At 41.1% G+C, this 18,927-nt stretch overlaps 1 protein-coding gene across 1 annotated transcript; it reads right to left on the bottom strand.

Moving 5' to 3' along the window:
* Positions 1–781: 781 nt before the first annotated feature.
* PABPC1 (poly(A) binding protein cytoplasmic 1) lies at positions 782–17,502 on the bottom strand. Its single transcript, XM_039233781.1, has 15 exons — positions 16,796–17,502; positions 13,270–13,463; positions 12,950–13,065; positions 10,511–10,650; positions 8,861–8,955; positions 8,399–8,536; positions 8,105–8,200; positions 5,074–5,346; positions 4,766–4,856; positions 4,047–4,157; positions 3,809–3,963; positions 3,228–3,312; positions 2,645–2,775; positions 2,047–2,140; positions 782–1,230 (listed from the first exon to the last, which is right to left on the bottom strand). Exons 1-14 carry the CDS (start codon positions 16,986–16,988, stop codon positions 2,048–2,050), a joined length of 1,911 nt encoding a protein of 636 aa, XP_039089712.1. The 5' UTR covers positions 16,989–17,502; the 3' UTR covers positions 782–1,230; position 2,047.
* Positions 17,503–18,927: the final 1,425 nt, after the last annotated feature.

The raw sequence follows: 18,927 nt of genomic DNA on the forward strand, positions 1-18,927 counted from the left end.
GAATGCCTACTGGGTGTATTTAAGCCATGGGAGTAGGCAGGGGTGAATGTGTATATCTTGAGCAGCTGAGGTGAAAAGCCTTCAAAACTCCATCATGCAGGGAAGGACACTGTCATAGCCGTGGATTTTACTTGAAATCATTTATTTGCTCCTAAAGAGCTGGTGTTGAGATTTAGAGTATCAGATGTGCAACTCAAAGTGAACAGTAGTAGATGTAGATAACGGAACAGAGATTAAAACTAGACCATTCTCAAAAGTGTATTCAAATTGCCATTTTTTTTTTTAATGCAGGTGACTGGGCCCTGGCCCCCATCTTCTAAACAGCATCCCCTGGAAGAACCCCCAAATACTTTTCAGAAGTACTTTAGGTGATAAGAGTTTAAGAAATGAAGTCACAGTCAGCAACTATCAAATTAAAGGTCTTTTCAAGACTAAGGCTTAAAACTTATCCTTCGTCACTGCTGCTATTGTTTTATACCATATAAATGAGGGTGTAAACTATCTTTCCAGCTTAGAAACCTTAATATAATCATAAAATGGCATCTCAAAAAATGTTAGTCATTTAATGATACATATATACTTTGGGTTCAAGAATGCACATGGAAATCTAAATTCATAAAAACACATTAGAGAAATTCTTCTGCCTCTTTCCCGTAAAACTGATACCCTTTCAACTTAAGAGCACCTTTTTCAAGAAAGAGGTGGTTCTGCCAAATCTAGCTTATCACCTATTTGCACAAGCCAATTACAAAGAGAAATAAAGTAGCGTAACACCACCGTGCACTGTTTAAGGAATTTTTATTAAAGCAAGAATTTTATAATCCAAATTACGTTTCCTTGCTCAGTTATCAATTCTGTTATTTAAAACAGAAGTGACATTCTGAGCTATTCCACAGTAAAGAATTACAAAATTAAAGAAAGGAATGCTTTAAATTTTTGTACTTTGCTGAAAATTCTTTTTCCCAGGGTCTATAAAACATTAATTTGTTTTTATATTTTACTATTTTTTTGTGGGTTTTTTTGTTGTTTTTAAATCAATAAGTAATCTAGGACTAGCATTACGTTTGCTAGACCTGGCATTTGCTCGGTACATAAGGTTCAAAGTTTCCTTTCCTTTTTTTATTTATTTTATATTTTGCAATGTTTTTTTTCCATAATGTTTAAGTTTTTCGATGTTTAGATATTTTTCTTCGGTGAAGCACAAGTTTCTTTTCGTGGTCCCTGATCAATCTGTGAATGCAGGGAGAAAAAATAATTATAATCATAAAACTTGCTAAGAAGCTAGTATTTCATGATTCCAACTGCTAAAAATAAACAATCCTTAAAGTGACAGTAGCTGCTAGTTATTGCTATACTGGCAATTGTATTCCATTACAGAAATGTGTCAAATGGAGCACTGTGCAAATTTAAAGCGCACCGCATGCTAATGGCAAATACCAGCAACAAAATAAGAGAACCAACACTGGCACTTGTCAACAGAAAATTAAAGTGGATGGCCACATTTAGTCTGCAGCCTGTTTCTGTAGTCTTAGTGGAACACAGAGCAACTACCTGTTTACATAATGTCTACGAGGTCTTTCACATTAACACTGTAGCAGAGTAACTGCAACATAGACAACACGGCCCACCGAGCCTAAAATATTTCCTTTCTGGTCCTTTACAGAAAAACTGTGTCAATCTCCCGTCTGAGCTACACAGCTATACTACCCTGTTTCCTGGAAGTAATGACGGGCAATAGCAGAGGCCCTGGGCAACTGTCTTTGCTGCAACTCAAGTGATAAGCTATGCAAAGTCCTCTGAGAGTAAGTACCCAGAAAGCCAAGCCCATTTAATTAGTAATTAAAATACAAAATGTTTGGATTTAAAACTTCAAGTCAATACCAGGCTAACACGTAAAATCTCCTTTAGTTTCTATTTCTGTCTTTAAAAAGTTAGCAATGCTTTTGGATTAATGGTAAAAAGAAATTTTGGTGAGGTTTCAAAATATACTCAAACTGGGAAGTGATAAGAAAGAAAGTTTAAAACTCCACAGGGAGTACTGCTCACTTTAAACAGTTGGAACGCCAGTGGCACTGTTAACTGCTTTCTGGGCGGCCTCTTTAGCTTGGTGGGCTTGTAGTACAGCAACAGCTTCATCAACCTAAAGAACAAATTGGCTCTGTAAAGGAGGAGCTAGAAGAATTTCAAACTCACAACATATCAGTGTCCAAAGGTGAAGCAAACTCTTTTCCTCAGATGAAAGTGGAAAAGAACTGCTTTCAAGAGCACATTTCCACTGTATCCACAGCCTTTTGGGCTATAATCCACCACTCTCCTAGAATCCTGAACCCCCCCTCGTGCTTTTTACGCTCTCCACCCCTAATACTGGCAAACATCTCTTTCTTCACTGAAGCAGCAGCACTACTAAGAGGGCATGGAGGGTGGATGTGAAACCAAGCTCTGCTGTGGACTAGCTGTGCGAACAAAGGGCCAAGTTTCTAAACTGTTTCCCCTAGTATAAAATGGGGATAACAGAAACACAGGTGGTTACTAGGATTTACAATTATTACTTATAAAACTTAGAACTGTGCATGGCATGTATAAAGCACTTACTAACGTTCATGGTTCCATAGAAAGCCCTGGAATCACAGTGTAAGAGGCTTACTTTAGAACGGAGGGACTCTGGAGACTCCAGCATATGAAGAAGTTCTGAATTATCAATCTCCAACAACATGCCAGTGATTTTCCCAGCAAGAGTAGGGTGCATGGCTTGAATTAGAGGAAAGAGCCGCTCACCTAGGAACAAAATCAAATTCCTTTATTAGAAGAGTTTTAAAGGCATATGCCAATAATAAAACTGGGCTGAAGAACCTTACTTTTATATACAACAAATAGATGCTAATCCCAAATCCACCATTTTGATCCTGTTATCAAACAGATCAAGATCTATCCCAAGGCAATTAAGTTGTTAAATGTGTGCTTAGTTGTTCTTTTTTCCATTTAGCTCAAATTCCCTCTCCCAAAAATGTCATGGGATCCATGGCAAATAATGCTCTATTATCCTATTCATCAAAAGCAAAATATTTAATTAAGAGCTTGGAAAGCTATCAAGAAGTCTAGCAGACAAGCCAATTTAGACCAATCCCATCACCTTAACTGTCATTTTTAGGTGCAAAGCAGGTCAGAGTATCTTCCTCCTGTTTCTAGTCAGTCTCTTGTCACTGACCAGGAAGGACAAAGGCACTTACCCAACATTTGCTTTTGCTCTTGAGGAGGGGCAGATGCCAACATGGAAGCAGTCAAAGGCTCCTGACCTTGTACATGAACAGCAGGCTAGAAAAACAGGAAAATTCCGAACTTGAAATAACAAGAAGTGACAGCACATACAAACATTCATCACCAGAAAATCCCTAGATGAAGACTGCATTCTAAACATTAATAGGAAAGACTGGGTGAATCCAGCCCAAGTATTATAACCACATAGAATACATCATTTTCTTTTTTACCTGGAACAATGACAGTTGACAGTTTTTGTCTCAGGGTTGAAAAAAGGGGGTGAGCCACATCTCACAAATCAATCTTTATTTCACCCTTTCTTCCTGATGACTTTGCCTAGCAAAGCTCTCAAACCACAAAAGTAATGCAGGATAAGGGATGCTGGTCTAATTCCCACAGTTTAAGGCAAAGACGACATTTTTACGTGTGGTCAATTACTGGGACATCAAATAGCAAAGCATCCTGGACACCTTAAGCTCTCATGACCTAACCGTCCTCAATTTCTTTAACTGCAGCCAAGGCCCGTTCTCTCCCGAGGACCTCGAAGACCTACCTGCTGCATGGTAACCTGTGGCTGTGCGTTCAGATGCTGCTGTGGATTGCGAACCCCGGCGGCGTACTTATACTGGGGAACGGTGCGGACCGCAGGGGTGGCTGCAGCAGCAGCGGCTGCGGGGCGTGGACCCATCGTCTGTGTTGACGTGTTAGCTAAAAAAAATGAACATGCGGGTTTGTACTTTTGCTGTGCTTTCTGTCAGGACTCCATTTTTACAGCAAGCGTTCCGACTTACCAACACGCTGTGTGGACATGACTCGTGGAACCTGTGAAGAAGCTGGTCTCATAGTACTGAATGGTGGTCTGGGAGCGGCTGGGCGGATAGCACCGGGCATATTTTGGAATGCTACATTTGAAGATACAGACACACGTTAACTGGGAAAAATTCATCAAAACCATTACAAAACTCTAGAGATGACCTTTGAACAAAAGGATACAAGTGACTAAATATAACTATGGTGTTTTAAAGCAGTCTCTCATCTGCCGCTTGCCCAGACTTACCAAATCAGAAAATGAGTCCATAAAAACCTTAATTCACATAAGAACAAGTGCTTATTACTTATTACCTGAACGTGATACACAAACCTGGTTCCAAGTGCCTGCAATACTGCCCTGGTCCACAGGGCAGGGCTCAAAATGCCAGGACTCTAATCCTCACACATGAAACAAGAGCTTTTAAAATAACTGCCTAACCAACTATGAAATTAAGAGTTGGATTCATTCCCAAACTTGTCATAAAGGAAAATCAAATCAGCACAGAATCTACTGCCTCAGTAAGACAGGAAAGGGAGGCATTTTAGAATTCTGCTTAAAAAAGTACTAGGATCCCCAAAATAAACACCCATACCCCTAAATTATGGGAGGGGAGTCAATACACTGTTGAAATAGAACAGCTAATTTGTCTCACATTTAGTCCAAACAATTTACAACCACACTTAAAAACAAAAAGCTTACGATGAGGTCTGGCACCCTGAGCAGTCCAGCGAGGACTTGGTCTGAGTTGAGCAATCTGGCTAGGAGGGTAGTACGCAGCACGGTTCTGAGTCTGCAGAAAGCAAACACACGCATCCGGTAAAGACGAAAGCAAGTGATACAGCAAGCTCTATGCTCTACAGTCAGCAGGTCCTTACACTCTAAGCAGTTTTTTCAAATATAATCGTAATTCACATGCTTCAGTTGTAAGCCTCCATTTAAGAGAAAAGCACCGTAAGTAACCAATTATGAAAACCTGCACAAGGTTCTTGTTCTCTTCTGAAACTCACCTGTGGGATAGCTGCCATGAAGTAACCTGAAGGAGGTGCTGGCTGGTAGGGGTTGATTACAGGATTGGGCACAGCTCTGACACTTGCCATTCTCTGCATATACTGGTTAGTGAGGTGAGCCTGGCGCTCTTCTTTGCGCTGAGCTAAAGCTACATACAATGGCTTGGTGGCCACAATTCTACCATTCATTTCTGTAACTGCTTTTGTGGCTTCTTCTGGAGAGGAGAAACATACAAAACCAAACCCTTTGCTGCGACCACCCTCCATCATAACCTATTAAGAGACAAAAAGATTAAAGAAAAGAAGATTAATTCAAGGATAGAATGGGACACTAAGAAAAAAGCATTACTACTCAATCACAGCTATGGACTCAAATGAGTAAACACGTTAATGCTTTCATGGTTTTCCACAATTCTCCTTAATACCGAAGTATCAGCGCAAGCTACACACATGTGGTATCTTCGCGAAGTAAAGAGGTGGCGGTACAACAGCAAACATGCAAAAATTTTAGATAGTCAATTAGGTATTAGATATTCAATATTAAGGTTAAATACCCAAGTAATACATTCAGGGCCTGCTAAATTTGACTCTTTACCATCATTAAAATTGGACTTAGCAATTCAAATTGACGAGATGCTTTACTATTCTTTGGGTGGGATGGAGAAGCAGCTGAATCTTAAAATATCCAAAATTTAAAATAAGTTCACATTCAAGACCAAAAGGGCCATAAATACTGGCTAGAAGGAAGCTTCCAAACACTGCAAATATCTTTCAAAGGAGCACCAAGGAGATGCAAAGAACTCCTCACTAGCCTTAAATATAAGCTCGCTCTACAGCTATATTAAATGGTATGCAGTACCATAAGAACACCGTCCAAGGCTCTCACGTAGAAGTGGACGAAAAGCAAAACACACGCAAACCAACCAACCAAAAACCTGAGCTGATGGTTGCTAGAGGTCGAGAGGTGGGGGTAGAAGAAACAAACAGGTTTTAAAAAGTAGAAACTCCCAGCTACAAAATCAGTCCGGGGAAGCAATTCATGTAGAGCATGGGGACTACAGTCAATAGTTCTATATTACACACTGGAAGGTTCCTGAAAGTAGATGTCAAAAGTTTTTACCACAAGAGAAAAAATTTTTTTAACTATTTATAGTGACAAATGTTAACTGGATTTATTATGACCATTTCACAACGTATAAAAACATCATCACTATGTTGTATATCTAGTATATGTCAACTATACCTAAAACGACCCTGAAACCCAAAACCCATGCAATTATGGGAATTGAGTGTGTTAACATTTTAAAAATAATGAAAAAATGGACTTTGCATTCTATACATGGGACTATACTGAGACAAATGAGAAGAATTAAGTCACAACTCTTCCTCACGTGAAAGGCATGTCCCCAGTGGAAAAGATGTATCAATCTGTCAAGCCTTTTGGGACAATTTGGCTTATTAACTTAAAATATATATACTGATTAGTAATTTTAATTCTAGAACTTTAGAAATACTAGTATTTCTTTCGAAGAAGAATGTTTATTGGAATGGTGAGTCTAACAGTGGAAACCTGCAAAGCAACCCAAATGTTCAAAAATATAGATATGTTATATCAATACAATGAATATTCAGCCCTTAGTAAAAAAAACCAAAATGAGGATAAAACTATGTATCTAGACCTACTGTTTAGTAAAAATGCAAGTCACAGACTACGTATAGTACAATTGTGGGCTTCTAAAAAAGTTGCTTATACAGCTACAAAACAGTATTTGAACATGGAAGACTATCTGGGAAGGCCACCCAAACGGGATAGAAGGTGTGGAGTTCACCACCTTTCATGTTTTGCCTTCCTGGTTTGATAAACTTATCATCAGGACTTCCTCCTCCAGAATAAACTCTTGCCTCCTTTTTCACCTCCTGGCCACAAGTGGTGATATGATCCATAAAAGACTTTAAAAACTGAGGTATAATATTCAATTTAAACCACTTTCAAGGAGCATACCATCTTTATTTGTATTCATCTTGTGTGCCCCTCACATCTCCTGTCATAGAAGCTCCCTTGACCAATGAAGTCGCCAGGAAGAGTAGGAAGATCAGCCATGAGGTCATTCCCTGGCCCTCAGTTTTAATTTCTCCATTTCTCCCGTATTCCTGAGAATCTAAGTTTTTGACACTCCTCCTATACCCCAAAATAGATATGCACAGAACTTTACACACAGAGGAATTCTTGGATCATTGACATCAGAAAAAATACCCAGAACAGAGATTCTTAAAAATCCCAGAATTTAGATTAGAACCACATATTTCAAATAATTTTTAATTTCTGAGTTCAAGTAAATCTATCTTTACTATTAAGGGGCTTGAAGTTTGACTCCCCAGAATGCATTGTTAGTGAATATAAATTTCCCCTGTAACAATTATAGTTTAACAGACTGCCTTTTCTTTTAAAAAAGAAAAATATTGAGAGACTGAGAGGGCATGCGTGTGGAAGAGGGGCAGAGAGAGCGGGACAGAGAATCCCAGGCAGGCTCAGAGCTGTCAGTGTGGAGCGCTGATGTGGGGCTCAACCCCACAAACTGTGAAATCATAACCTGAGCCAAAATCAAGAGTCAGACACTTAACTGACTGAGCCACCCAGGTGTCCCATAAACTTCCTTCTTTAACCAGGAAAATAACAAGTTGAACAGAGTATACAGAACAAGGCATATTATGTGAGGATCAATCATGAACTATGGTCAACAAATGAAGCCTTCCCAAGAATTCAGAACTCACCACCTGCAAAAAATAAACCATCAAGGCTACATCTACTTCAAATTTGACTATATTTTTGAAGCAATGAAACAGAAACCCAACCTCCAAAAAAATGAAAGCCTGTTTTTTTTGGAAGGAAACCCCCGCCAAAGCCCTATTTGTCTATTCATTTACAAAGTAAGACAAAGACCCCAGTAGGTTTATTAATGTGAAATTTATGTACGTATTACCCACATGCATTCATTTTCCCTAAATCTTAAAAAAGTATCATATGCTTTACCTTTGCACTAGTGATTGTACCAAAAGGAGAAAACTCTTTCCGGAGACGTTCATCATCAATACCATCATCAAGATTTTTCACATAAAGGTTGACACCCTAAAAAAGAAAAAAGAAAACTGAAGACGAAGGAAAAAGAAAGCCACAGTGGTACTTAAGCACACTTCCTAGTATTTTATCCCAGGTTTCTTCTCCTTTCCCCCTCTCAAACCCTCCAGTTACCTGGCAGTAACTGAAACGACCGTAAAATAGGTTTCCTCATCCCTGTCTTATTTTGCTTGTCAATTAAAAATGAACCTGGTATCTGGTGATCCTATCTTGCTTCATCTGTTCAAATTTGCGCTTAAGTTCCGTCTGCCGTTCCACTTTTTTCTGAGCTCGACCAACGTAAATTTGTTTTCCATTGAGCTCCTTCCCATTCATCTCATCCACAGCCTTACAAAAAAATCACAAAAACTTTAATTACTAACTTGCAATGGAGAAAGAAGTTCATTTCTTTAACAATACGTAAAACGTTAGGTTATGAAAGCTAAAGGTGACCTCTCACAAAAACTAAGCTTTATTGTTTTGGGAAAATATAGGTTTCCAATTTATACCCTTAAAACTAATAAAGTACAAGTAAATGAAAACAATACATGTAAAATAGCCATTGGAATGCATGTAGATTTCAGCAGAAGAGAAAGGAAACCTGTCATCTCCCTTTTTACTACACAATATGGGAAACCCACACTGACTTTAGTTAGTATATTTGAGTCTTACTTTCTGTGCATCTTCATGCCTTTCGAAGCTTACAAATCCAAAACCTTTGGATTTTCCACTTTCATCAGTCATTACTTTCACACTTAAGGCAGGTCCTAAAAAAATTTTTTAGATGATTCAAAGGTATTTCACACATTTAGTTTATACATTTCAAAATTTAACACACAAAAACAAAGCCATGAAAAAAATAAAAATTAAAAGTCTCTTCAAAGACCTTTTATTTCTACTAAGAAGCTAAGTACTCTATTCCCTGAAACACTCATTTCTCCTTCCATTTAAGGAGGTAATGTTTTAGACAACTGTAAAAGATGAGAGAGGAGATTTTATTCTTCGTTTGAAACAGATTTGTTTTACTTTTTTTTTTTTTGGCCAACAATTTGTTTTTCTTAACCCTTAGCCCACTTGACTTTCAACTGAGAGTGGAGGGAATACATGAACCTTTGGAAAGACAGAAATCACCTGGGAGAAGGTGGCACGTTTTTGACGACATATGGCCCCCGTCCTTCCAAGTGAAAAAGACACTTAACTGAGGTGTTATCTCAGCCTAGCAGATGGGGCCAAAAAAGATTTAAAATCATATCTGAATTCAAGGACTATGGAAGAGGCATGGGCACAGGCAGACTGTTTCTTTTAAGGTACCTCTGGTCCTAATGCTGTACTTCCAATCTCTGCTTTAAGAAATAGGCAAGAAAACATTCGACAAATTTACATATTGGTGGTCACCTCACATTAACTTGGGATAACTGGTTAACAATAATCAACTCTTTAACAGCTTCTAATTAAAAAAGACAATGAAACATACAAAAGCATTCACTAAAGAGAATTTAAAGATGCAAGATACAATTTACCTTTGTGCAAAAAGACAAGTTTTTGCTCAAAGGAGCGAAGGGTTCAATGTGGCATGCTAGATCAGCAATAAAAAATTAGATTTCCTAATTCTGTGTCATTTGAGGTGCTCAAAATAAAAAAAAGCCACCTATTTACTAAGTTCAACAAATAAGGGAAAGCAAATCACCTGCAAAAGCGTTCAATTTAAAATTCATCCTCTGATCAGTTACACAACTATCTAAAGTGAGGCTGATTACACTTCACGGACTTAAAATTTAATGAAGTTAATTTTGAAATGCAAAGGAACAAATAGTTTAAGATCCCATGGATTCAGAAGGCCATCCCAAGGTGATATCACGGGAAAATCAGGATCTCTGGCTTTGTCTTTGAATGTCATGGTTTCAAATTGCTCAAACACGAGGCTTTTAAGACTGGCCAAATATCCTAAAGCTGGCCAGCTTTCCTGTCCCCTAATGACTGCATTCTGACCTAAGTTGGCTGTGTCGTGTGCATGCCTCTGAGGAGATGGGATCTGTTAAGCGCATAAATCCAGCACAATTTCTGACTGTAACATAACCTTTTAAACTCTGTTCCAATTATGCAGTCACATCTTACTGTGCTAATACAACACTATTAACCTTTATTTATATACTACTTTGTAGTGTAATGGACTATCAGTAGTTTGATCCACATAATGACAGTTATTTTTAAGTACCATATTAAGTTTCATTTCATTTACTTTAGTATAAAGTATTAGCCAAAACTAATGTTGAGCAATTACTCAGAACTTTTGAGTGTAAAAATTTAATTCAGACACATTACCAAACTTGCCAAAGAGATCCTTAAGGCGCTCATCATCCATATCTTCTCCAAAATTCTTGATGTAAACATTGGTGAACTCTTTTGCCCTAGCTCCGAGTTCTGCTTCTCGTTCTTTACGAGACTTAAATCGTCCAACAAATCTAATAAAATATGTAAGGACTATAAAATTAGGTTCTATTTTATTAAGTTCAGATTAATTAAGCCTGATGGTTGATTTTGTAATTGTTACTGTTAATTTCAGAATCTCTAACAAAGAGCACACGATAAAACAAGTGCCTTTAAGTGAAAAAATTGGCAGCATAAAAGAACAAACCTCTTAACTACAATAAAAAAGGAAGCATTTTTCTTCACACTCCTCTCCCTTCCTTCTAGCAAACCCAGGTTAAAGAGATCATGCCTGGCAATATAAGGGAGTGGGAGTAACACATGCACCACACCAAGGAAAAGACAAAACTTTCATCAATGCTATTACAAAGTGGCCCCTGAACATTTTTTGTGATCTCCTAAAATGGAAAATTTATACTTATGAATCTATACTTTTAACACATAACACTCTGGCAAATTTTCTCTGCAGCGTTATCGACCTAATGTTTTAAAATTTTAGTTTTCCCTAAAAGTAGTGCATGTCATTAAAGACTACTATAATAGGCATCAAAGTAAAAAGCCATCTCCCATTAATACCACCCAAATCATGACGGTCTTTCCCCTAAGTCCTTTTGTTTTAATGGACATACCATTCTGTCCCTTAACCTTCCCCACCCCACTCATTCCGTGCTTCTCCATGCTATCAGCTTTACAATCATTCTCAAAGGAGCCTAATACTCCACTGTGGACATCACAACTTTCTGCTTTTGTAGAATGCTGGAACTCAATGAGCCTTTTTGTTATTTCCTAGAATAGATTTGCAGCAATCACAGTAGTTCAAAAGGCCTATATCGGGGAGCCTGGGTGGCTCAGTCGGTTAAGCATCCAACTTTGGCTCAGGTCATCATCTCACGGTTCGTGGATTTGAGCCCCGCATCGGGCTCTGTGCTGACTGCTAGCTCAGAGCCTGGAGCCTGTCTTCAGATTCTGTAACTCCCTCTTTCTCTGACCGTCCCCTATTTACGTGGTCTCTCTCGCTGTCTCAAAAGCAAGACATTTAAAAAAAAAAAAAAAAGCCTATAAAGGATCTTAACTTTATATACACAAACGGTTTTCCAAAAGGATTACTTTATACTCAAAAGGGCAATAAGGTCTCTATTTAATCTAGACCCCCACCGATGCTGGACATTCTTCTTCTTGTCCCCCAAGAATGTGGACAGGCAAACTAAGATTTTTATCTTCTAATACTAATGATGCTAAATACTTCTCTCATTTAAAAATGTACTACTTCCAAAAAATAAAGATGTACTACTAAGAATTAGCCTTTGTAAATTGTTCATATCAAGGAACTGGTTTCTTACTTATATGGGTTCTTTACACATTACAAAGTCTTTCCCTAATCATGCAGGGACACACAAATTTGAATAGGTAACACCATGTGCATAATGATCCCTTCACGTACAGACTGAGCATACCACTTGATGAGGCGACCACACTGTAAGTGATGCAGTTTAAGGAGTTGTTAAGAACCACCAAACCCAATATGCATGCCATCATTGCAGTTTACACAGCAACATGAACTCAGATCATTTAAAATATGACCTTACAATTGAATCTGCCCGGTTAAGTTAACAAAATTGACTGGCAATGAGGATAAAAAACTGAAGATGTTATTTCTTTGGGCTCATAAAACCTGTGATTTTACAACCTGCAGCAGAAATAGTCGCAGAGATTTTTATCTCTGCCACTATATAAAAAGTTAGCAACTTTCAAAAACAAGTTTATTTCAGGAAAGATTAGTTATGAAGATTTCTGGTGTAATTCCACTTTATCTTTAAGTGGGGGGGTGGGTCACAAGATTAAAAAACAAACTCAAACCTTTAAACTCCATCAATAAATTGTAGTAGTATGGCCAAGTAAAGAGCCAACTTAAGCTCTGAATTTAGACCACGAGCTCATATGTCAAGCCAGCATGTTAATAATACACACAAATTATTTCAGCCTCAGTTTCCTCAAATGTAAAATGGGTCAATGACCACCTCAGGAACTATGATTAAGTTTCTGTCTGGATTCTTAGTATTTTTAACTATGCACTTATTCTGAAAAAGCTTCAGATCTCAGTAAACCTATCTTTGTTTTCTTTTTGGTTTGAATGCTGACCAATTACATTAATTCACTGTTATTTATTTGTATGTTACAAATGAGAAGAGACAATTACAAAACCTACCAAGATGTGGTTTATTAATTTTCACTGCAGCTATAGCTCTTTAAAAACACAAACATATTAACTTGTAAAATGAATTGATTTGAACTACTAAAAACAGATTTGAAATATGATTAACTATTTATACTTACACTTTGCGATCATTTAGAAGCATCCCATTCATTTTTTCAATAGCTCTTTCAGCTGCTTCCTGTGTCTCAAAATGTACAAATCCATAACCTTTGGAACCATTTTCATCACAAACCACCTAGGGAAAAACGGATACCAATTTTTCATTACTTGCTATTGATTTGGCATTTTTTCCCAGTGTTCAGAGAACTTGTCAGGCTCCTAGCCTGGGTATTTGGGAAATAAAAGCCACCCATTAACAGACAGCATGGTTGCTCTTTTAAGGAATAAACTACCAGAAGCTCAAGTGCTGTAAATGTTCACCTGTCACATTTTTGCTTACCTTACATGAAAGGATGTTACCAAAAGCAGAAAATGTATCATACAGTGCTTTGTTATCAATGGATTTGTCCAAATTTTTAATGAATATGTTGCCCACTCCACTTTTGCGAAGTGATGGATCACGCTGAGACCACATGATGCGTACTGGCTTGCCCTTTATAACATCAAAATTCATGGTGTCCAATGCACGCTCCGCTGCAAAGAAACACATGTTCAGAGTGAATTATACCTCGAAACATTTTTTGGGGTACTAAAAATTATATTAAATCATTGTGGAGTAAAGTGCTTGGGCACACAGTCCCTCTACCTCTTTAAACTTCAAGATGGTTGGACCATACCTCACACTACTCTAGATTTAAATTGTACAATGTAAAATAAGACAATTATTAGAAATGTCAAATTTCCCATGTTAATAGATGACCTATCACTAATAAGGTATTTCTAAAACAATCATTAACTGCCATAATCTAAAATCACCTTTTTGTTCCTACTCAACATAAAACCAAGATATCTCTTCGGATACAATCTACTTAATGAGCAATATAAGGTTAGGCAATTATGAATTATCCACAGACTTCATAGGTTTTAAATTTTCAAGCATTTTAACTTCTTTGTCAAAATCAAACTTTTCATTGCTTACCACAGCCAGTATTACACAAAAACTAGTCCATTAAAAAAAAAAAAAAAAAAGTCCCCGGGATGGGGGATGGGTGTGATTTCGGGGGGTGGGGTGTGATTTCGGGACTCAATGGCACAACCTCCTATGCCATATTAAAAAAAAAACGGGGGTGGGGGGTGGAGGGAGGGAACGCCTGGGTGGCTCAGCCGGTTAAGCGTCGGACTTTGGCTTGGGTCACGATCTCACATTTCATGATTTTGAGCTCCACGTCGGGCTCTGTGCTGACAGCTCACAGCCTGGAGCCAGTTTCAGATTCTGTGTCTCCCTCTCTCTGACCCTCCCCTGCTCATGCTGTCTTCTCTCTCAGAAATAAATAAAACATTAAAAATATATTTTTTTTAAAAAGGCTATATTCATTCAGATCAAGACTTGAATCCAGCCTTCAAAAACTAATCCAATGTCAGGCATACTTAGCTCTATAATGAATACAGAATTTTTGGGATACCAGGTCTACAATATTCACAATTTGCTCACTAATACTTTGACACTTAAAACCAATTCTTTTGGTCACTTATTTATTTAATAACTGGTCATTTAATCAATTATTTCTAGATAGTGTTAGAAAATTTCAAAATCTACTCTTATGATTTCAGGGTCTTTGAAGGATTGAATTATGTCCACCTCTACCATGAAGCACTTACTGAGACTTTCCAGGAAAAAGTATTCTTTAAAAAAAAAAAAAAAAAAAAAGTCGTAAATAAGGAAAAAACATAGTCCATTTGAAGTCCTGAAACACCCATTTCTACAAATTCTATGCCAATATAACTGTAAAGTTATTGAGAGGACAAATTTTCCGGCCACTTCTTTTTATAAATGAAGCTCCAGTTTCCAGAAGATAGTGACAATCAGCTGTCAGCTCATTATCAATTGACCACACCTACTCAGCTCCCCTAGTTTTTTAGCTGACTTTGCTTGAGCGTCTTTTGAATGAGTCACCTCTTCCTGTTAAATTGGAAACTGGTCACTTTTGAAAGCTATTCTACAAGTTCATCAATGTTGCAGTAAATAGTAAAAGAAAGAGAAAACCACTGGAAAAACTAGAAACATGGTACTTTGTACTGACAGAAACCAAATGGAAGATGAAAAAATGCTATCTTCTTTTGAGCAGTTACAGTACTGGTCTATGGAATAGACAGAGAATACAGTGTACTGTAACCATGGTAACCTGAAGTTCAACTTTTCAAATCACAAGAAATTCTAAAAAGTGGGGTTTTTTTCACTTTAAAATTGTTAAACTGAGACAGAATAACAGCCATTTCTAAAACTTACATTTTATGGTCTTTAGGGTTTGTTCAACTTTTCTCTGTCAACTCTAGATTGTGATTACCTGCTCCAAAGTTACTTTCCCTAATTTTTATCTTTCATTCAGTGGCAAATTCTGTCCAGGGCTGGGAAGAATTGTTATAGAGGGACATTTAGAGCTACTGCTTACAGGACAAAAGGGGAGGCAACCTGCAGCGCAGTTTTACAACTTCTGGCTCTGGGTCTCTGGATAATACGCCTACCCCAAATCTCGGTATTACCTTCACTTAGTGAAAAGCTGAGTAACTTCAGTTCTGAGTGAACTTAGTAAAATAAAAAATTAAAAGTGAATTCCTTGTACTTTATGTTACTTACTATGTAGTCAAACCGCTTGGATTAAAAAAAAAAAAAAAAGCAAACTGGGCCATAAAGTCAACTGAAGCTGACTTGGGAAGACAACTGATCCAAATAGAAAATCCTGGCAACTCATCACGCCACATTATCTTATCTGTTTGCCAATTTTTTGTGAATGGTTTAACTTCAAAATAAAAATCCAAGGTCAGCCACATTTTTCTCCATAAATTTCAACCCTAAAATTCTAATCTCTTGCTATTTTGTCCAATTCCCCATGATGTATGGATATTCTGAACCACTTTAAAAAATAAACCTTTACTACCTGAATGCCATTAAGTATAATGGTCCAGTCCACAAGACACTTGTAAGTAACAGTTCAAAGCCAAAATTGGTGCATACATTTTAAGGAAAACCTCTCAAAAGGACAGGAACTACTTCAGAAGAGAAAAACATTCTGAACAAATTACCAGTATTACGAAACTAATTTGGATAAAACATTTAAAGTGATCCGCACTGCTTGAGAAAATAGTTCATCTGAGAAGGGCCATACTCCACATCCCCTGCTTCTACCATTCTGCAGTTCATGAGTGAGACACGCCGGAACTCGGGGAAAACCCCAAATACGTGTCTCATTTGGGAATTTACACATCTCTAGAGCCACCGGTCGCTGACAAGTTATTAAGAAAGGAATCAGAAACCCAAGGATCACCACATCCCCAAATTAACTTTATTCTAAGGCCCTGTGGCTCCCCCAGGCGATTGGGCCAGTAGCAGAAACAGGCCTCGGGCCTGTGAGGTTACAGGGTTCAACACGTGGTATTTTTCGAGCACCGAACCGCACTTCCTGCGGTTCCTGGGGCGCCGGCAAGAGCCCGGGTGGTGGGAGCGCCTTCACCTATTACCGGAGAAGGGGGCTCGACTCCCGACGCCCAAGAATCCCGCGGCTACTGGCGGCAGCGCGGTGGAAGAGCCCAATTTCACCCAACCTCCCGGCGCGTCATCACCCTAAAGTTTGAGAGCGGCTGAGGCCGAGAAAATGGTCGCAAAGGAGGAAGTGGCCAGGCGTGCGGCTGCCGGCAGCGCGGGTCCCCGCGGGCACCGGGAGCGGGGGTCCCGGCGCTCGAGCCTCTCCCCGCCGGCCGTGGGGGGCTGACATGCCCTCCCGCCCCCTCCCCCGGGCCCGCCGGCCTAGCCCGCCCGCCGCCGCCTGCGCCTCATGGCCGCCCGCCCGCCCGCCGGGCCCGGCTCTCACCGTCCGCCGGCTGCTGGAAGTTCACATACGCGTAGCCCAAGGAGCGGCGGGTGATCATGTCCCTGCAGACCCGGATGGAGAGGATGGGCCCGGCCGGGCTGAACTTCTCGTAGAGCATCGCCTCGGTCACGTCGGGGTGTAGGTCCCCCACGTAGAGCGAGGCCATGGGGTAGCTGGGGGCGCTGGGGTTCATCTCGGCACGGCTGCCCGCAGGGCCACAGGCCGCGACCTTTCCGTAAGAGGAGGAGAGCGAGTGCTGGGGCCGGGGGCCGGAGCCGGGGGGAGGGGAGCGGGGGCAAGCGCAGAGGGACAAAAATCAACCGGAATCGAAAACTACTCAACGGCCGCAGAACGGGGTCGATCGGCTGCCGCTGGCTGCTGGCTGCCGGCTAAGGAGCGAGGGTGGCGGTGTCGGGTCCAGGCAGCGGGAAGGCCTCGGTCTCTTGGTTCCTTCTTGGAGCTGCTGCGGGGCCGCGGGCGGGCGGGCGGGTCGGTCTCGGCTGCTTCACCGGGTTATTTTATAAAAGAGGAAGAAAAAAAAATAAAAGTCTCCGGCGGGGGAGACGCGGATTTTTTGTTAATTTTTTTTGGGTTTTTTAAAAGATTTTTTTAGATTTTTTTTGGGTTTTTTAATAATAAATGTGTGTTCCGAGCCCGGAGCACACACTCCGCACTCTCAGCACTAACCGCCGGGGAGAAGGGGAAGCACCGCCTCCTGCACCCTCTACTTATACCCCCCGCCGCACTCGCCCCGCCCCCGCGCGTCTGACGCCAGAGCCCTACGCGAGCGTCAGCGCCGGAGGAGGAGGAGAAAAGGAGGCGAGGGGGAGGAGGGAAAAGAAAACAGGAGGAGGAAAGAGCTGAGAGGAAGGGAGAGGTGGCGGCGGCGGCTGCTGCGGGTGTGGGGGTGGGGCTGGGGCGGAGGGGCGGGGCTTCTGCGCACGCGCCGCGGCCGAGGGGCGGGGCCTGCTCTGCGTAGTGTTCGCGGGGGAGGGGAGGGCTGGCTCGCGGGTGGCTCTCAGAGGAGTCGGGTTGGGACGGCCTCTCTTTCCACACAACGCGCCCCCACCTCCACCCCGGAGAAGCGTTAACCCGTCACTGCGGCGGTGGGCGGCGCACGGGGCTTCCGGGTTCCAAGGCGGTAACCACCCCCCACGTGCGCGGCAGTCCCGGCCTCTTCCCGCCGTGGCCAGCCCTCCTCCGCTCGTCCCCGCCCCGGAGGCACGTCGGGCACAGGTGGGCCGGCGTGGTCCCTTCCAGGCCCAGTTTCTGAAACGTGCGTGAAAAGAGCCGGGGCTGGCTCCCCTTTCTCCTACCCGGACCGCACTACGAGTCCCAGCGGGCAGCGCCGCCCCGCGCGTCGGCCGCAGAAGCGGTGCCTGCTGGGAGCTGCAGTCCCCAACGGCCGCGGTGCTCGCCGACTCCCAGCTGGCCGCGGGGTCCTGGCTGCCGGCTCGGGGACCCCCAACCGTCTTGGCGCAGGATCCCGGTCGCCGCCCCGCGGTGCTTCCAGTAGAGGAGGGGGGAGGGGAGAGGTCCTTGGGCTTCTCAAGTCTCCTGACTTCCGAGTCCTGGACTCACCTCGGTCTCCACCGGGCGCTGCCGTTAGTCAAAGTGGCTTTAATTTGGGAAAACTGTTTCGGTGTCCTTGTCCGCTTCCTTTTTTAAAGAATCGTGATCACTATTGAGTCGCTAGGTTGGAATCGTTGATTCGTGCTATTTCTAGTTGAAATTTCTTTGAGGTAGAATACAGGACTCAAGAAAAATTGTTTTTCCGTAAAGTCGGAGTCTCACAGGCGTACGTAGCGCAGAGCCTCACGCAGGCAACATTGGGAATAGTTTCAACGCAGTATTACAAATGTTTAAAACAATTTTCTACATTAGTTGTGGACTTTAATAGAAACGCTAAATTTAATAAATTGATGGCCATAAAAAAGTACCAGTTTATAGGAATGACATTAAGTCAATATACAAATTCCCACCTTAAAGTAGTAACGCACTTCGGCACTTGGAGAAGCATCCTATCATTTGTTCCCTACAGCAACGGCGTGGGTGGTGGGGCACGTAGTAATAATTTTATTTTACTGTTAAGGGAACAGTCTCAAGTTAAATGATTGCCCAATTCATTCTTT

The sequence above is a fragment of the Hyaena hyaena genome, unplaced genomic scaffold (assembly GCF_003009895.1).
Source record: "Hyaena hyaena isolate Hyena2069 unplaced genomic scaffold, ASM300989v1 scaffold_79, whole genome shotgun sequence".
Taxonomy (NCBI): domain Eukaryota; kingdom Metazoa; phylum Chordata; class Mammalia; order Carnivora; family Hyaenidae; genus Hyaena; species Hyaena hyaena.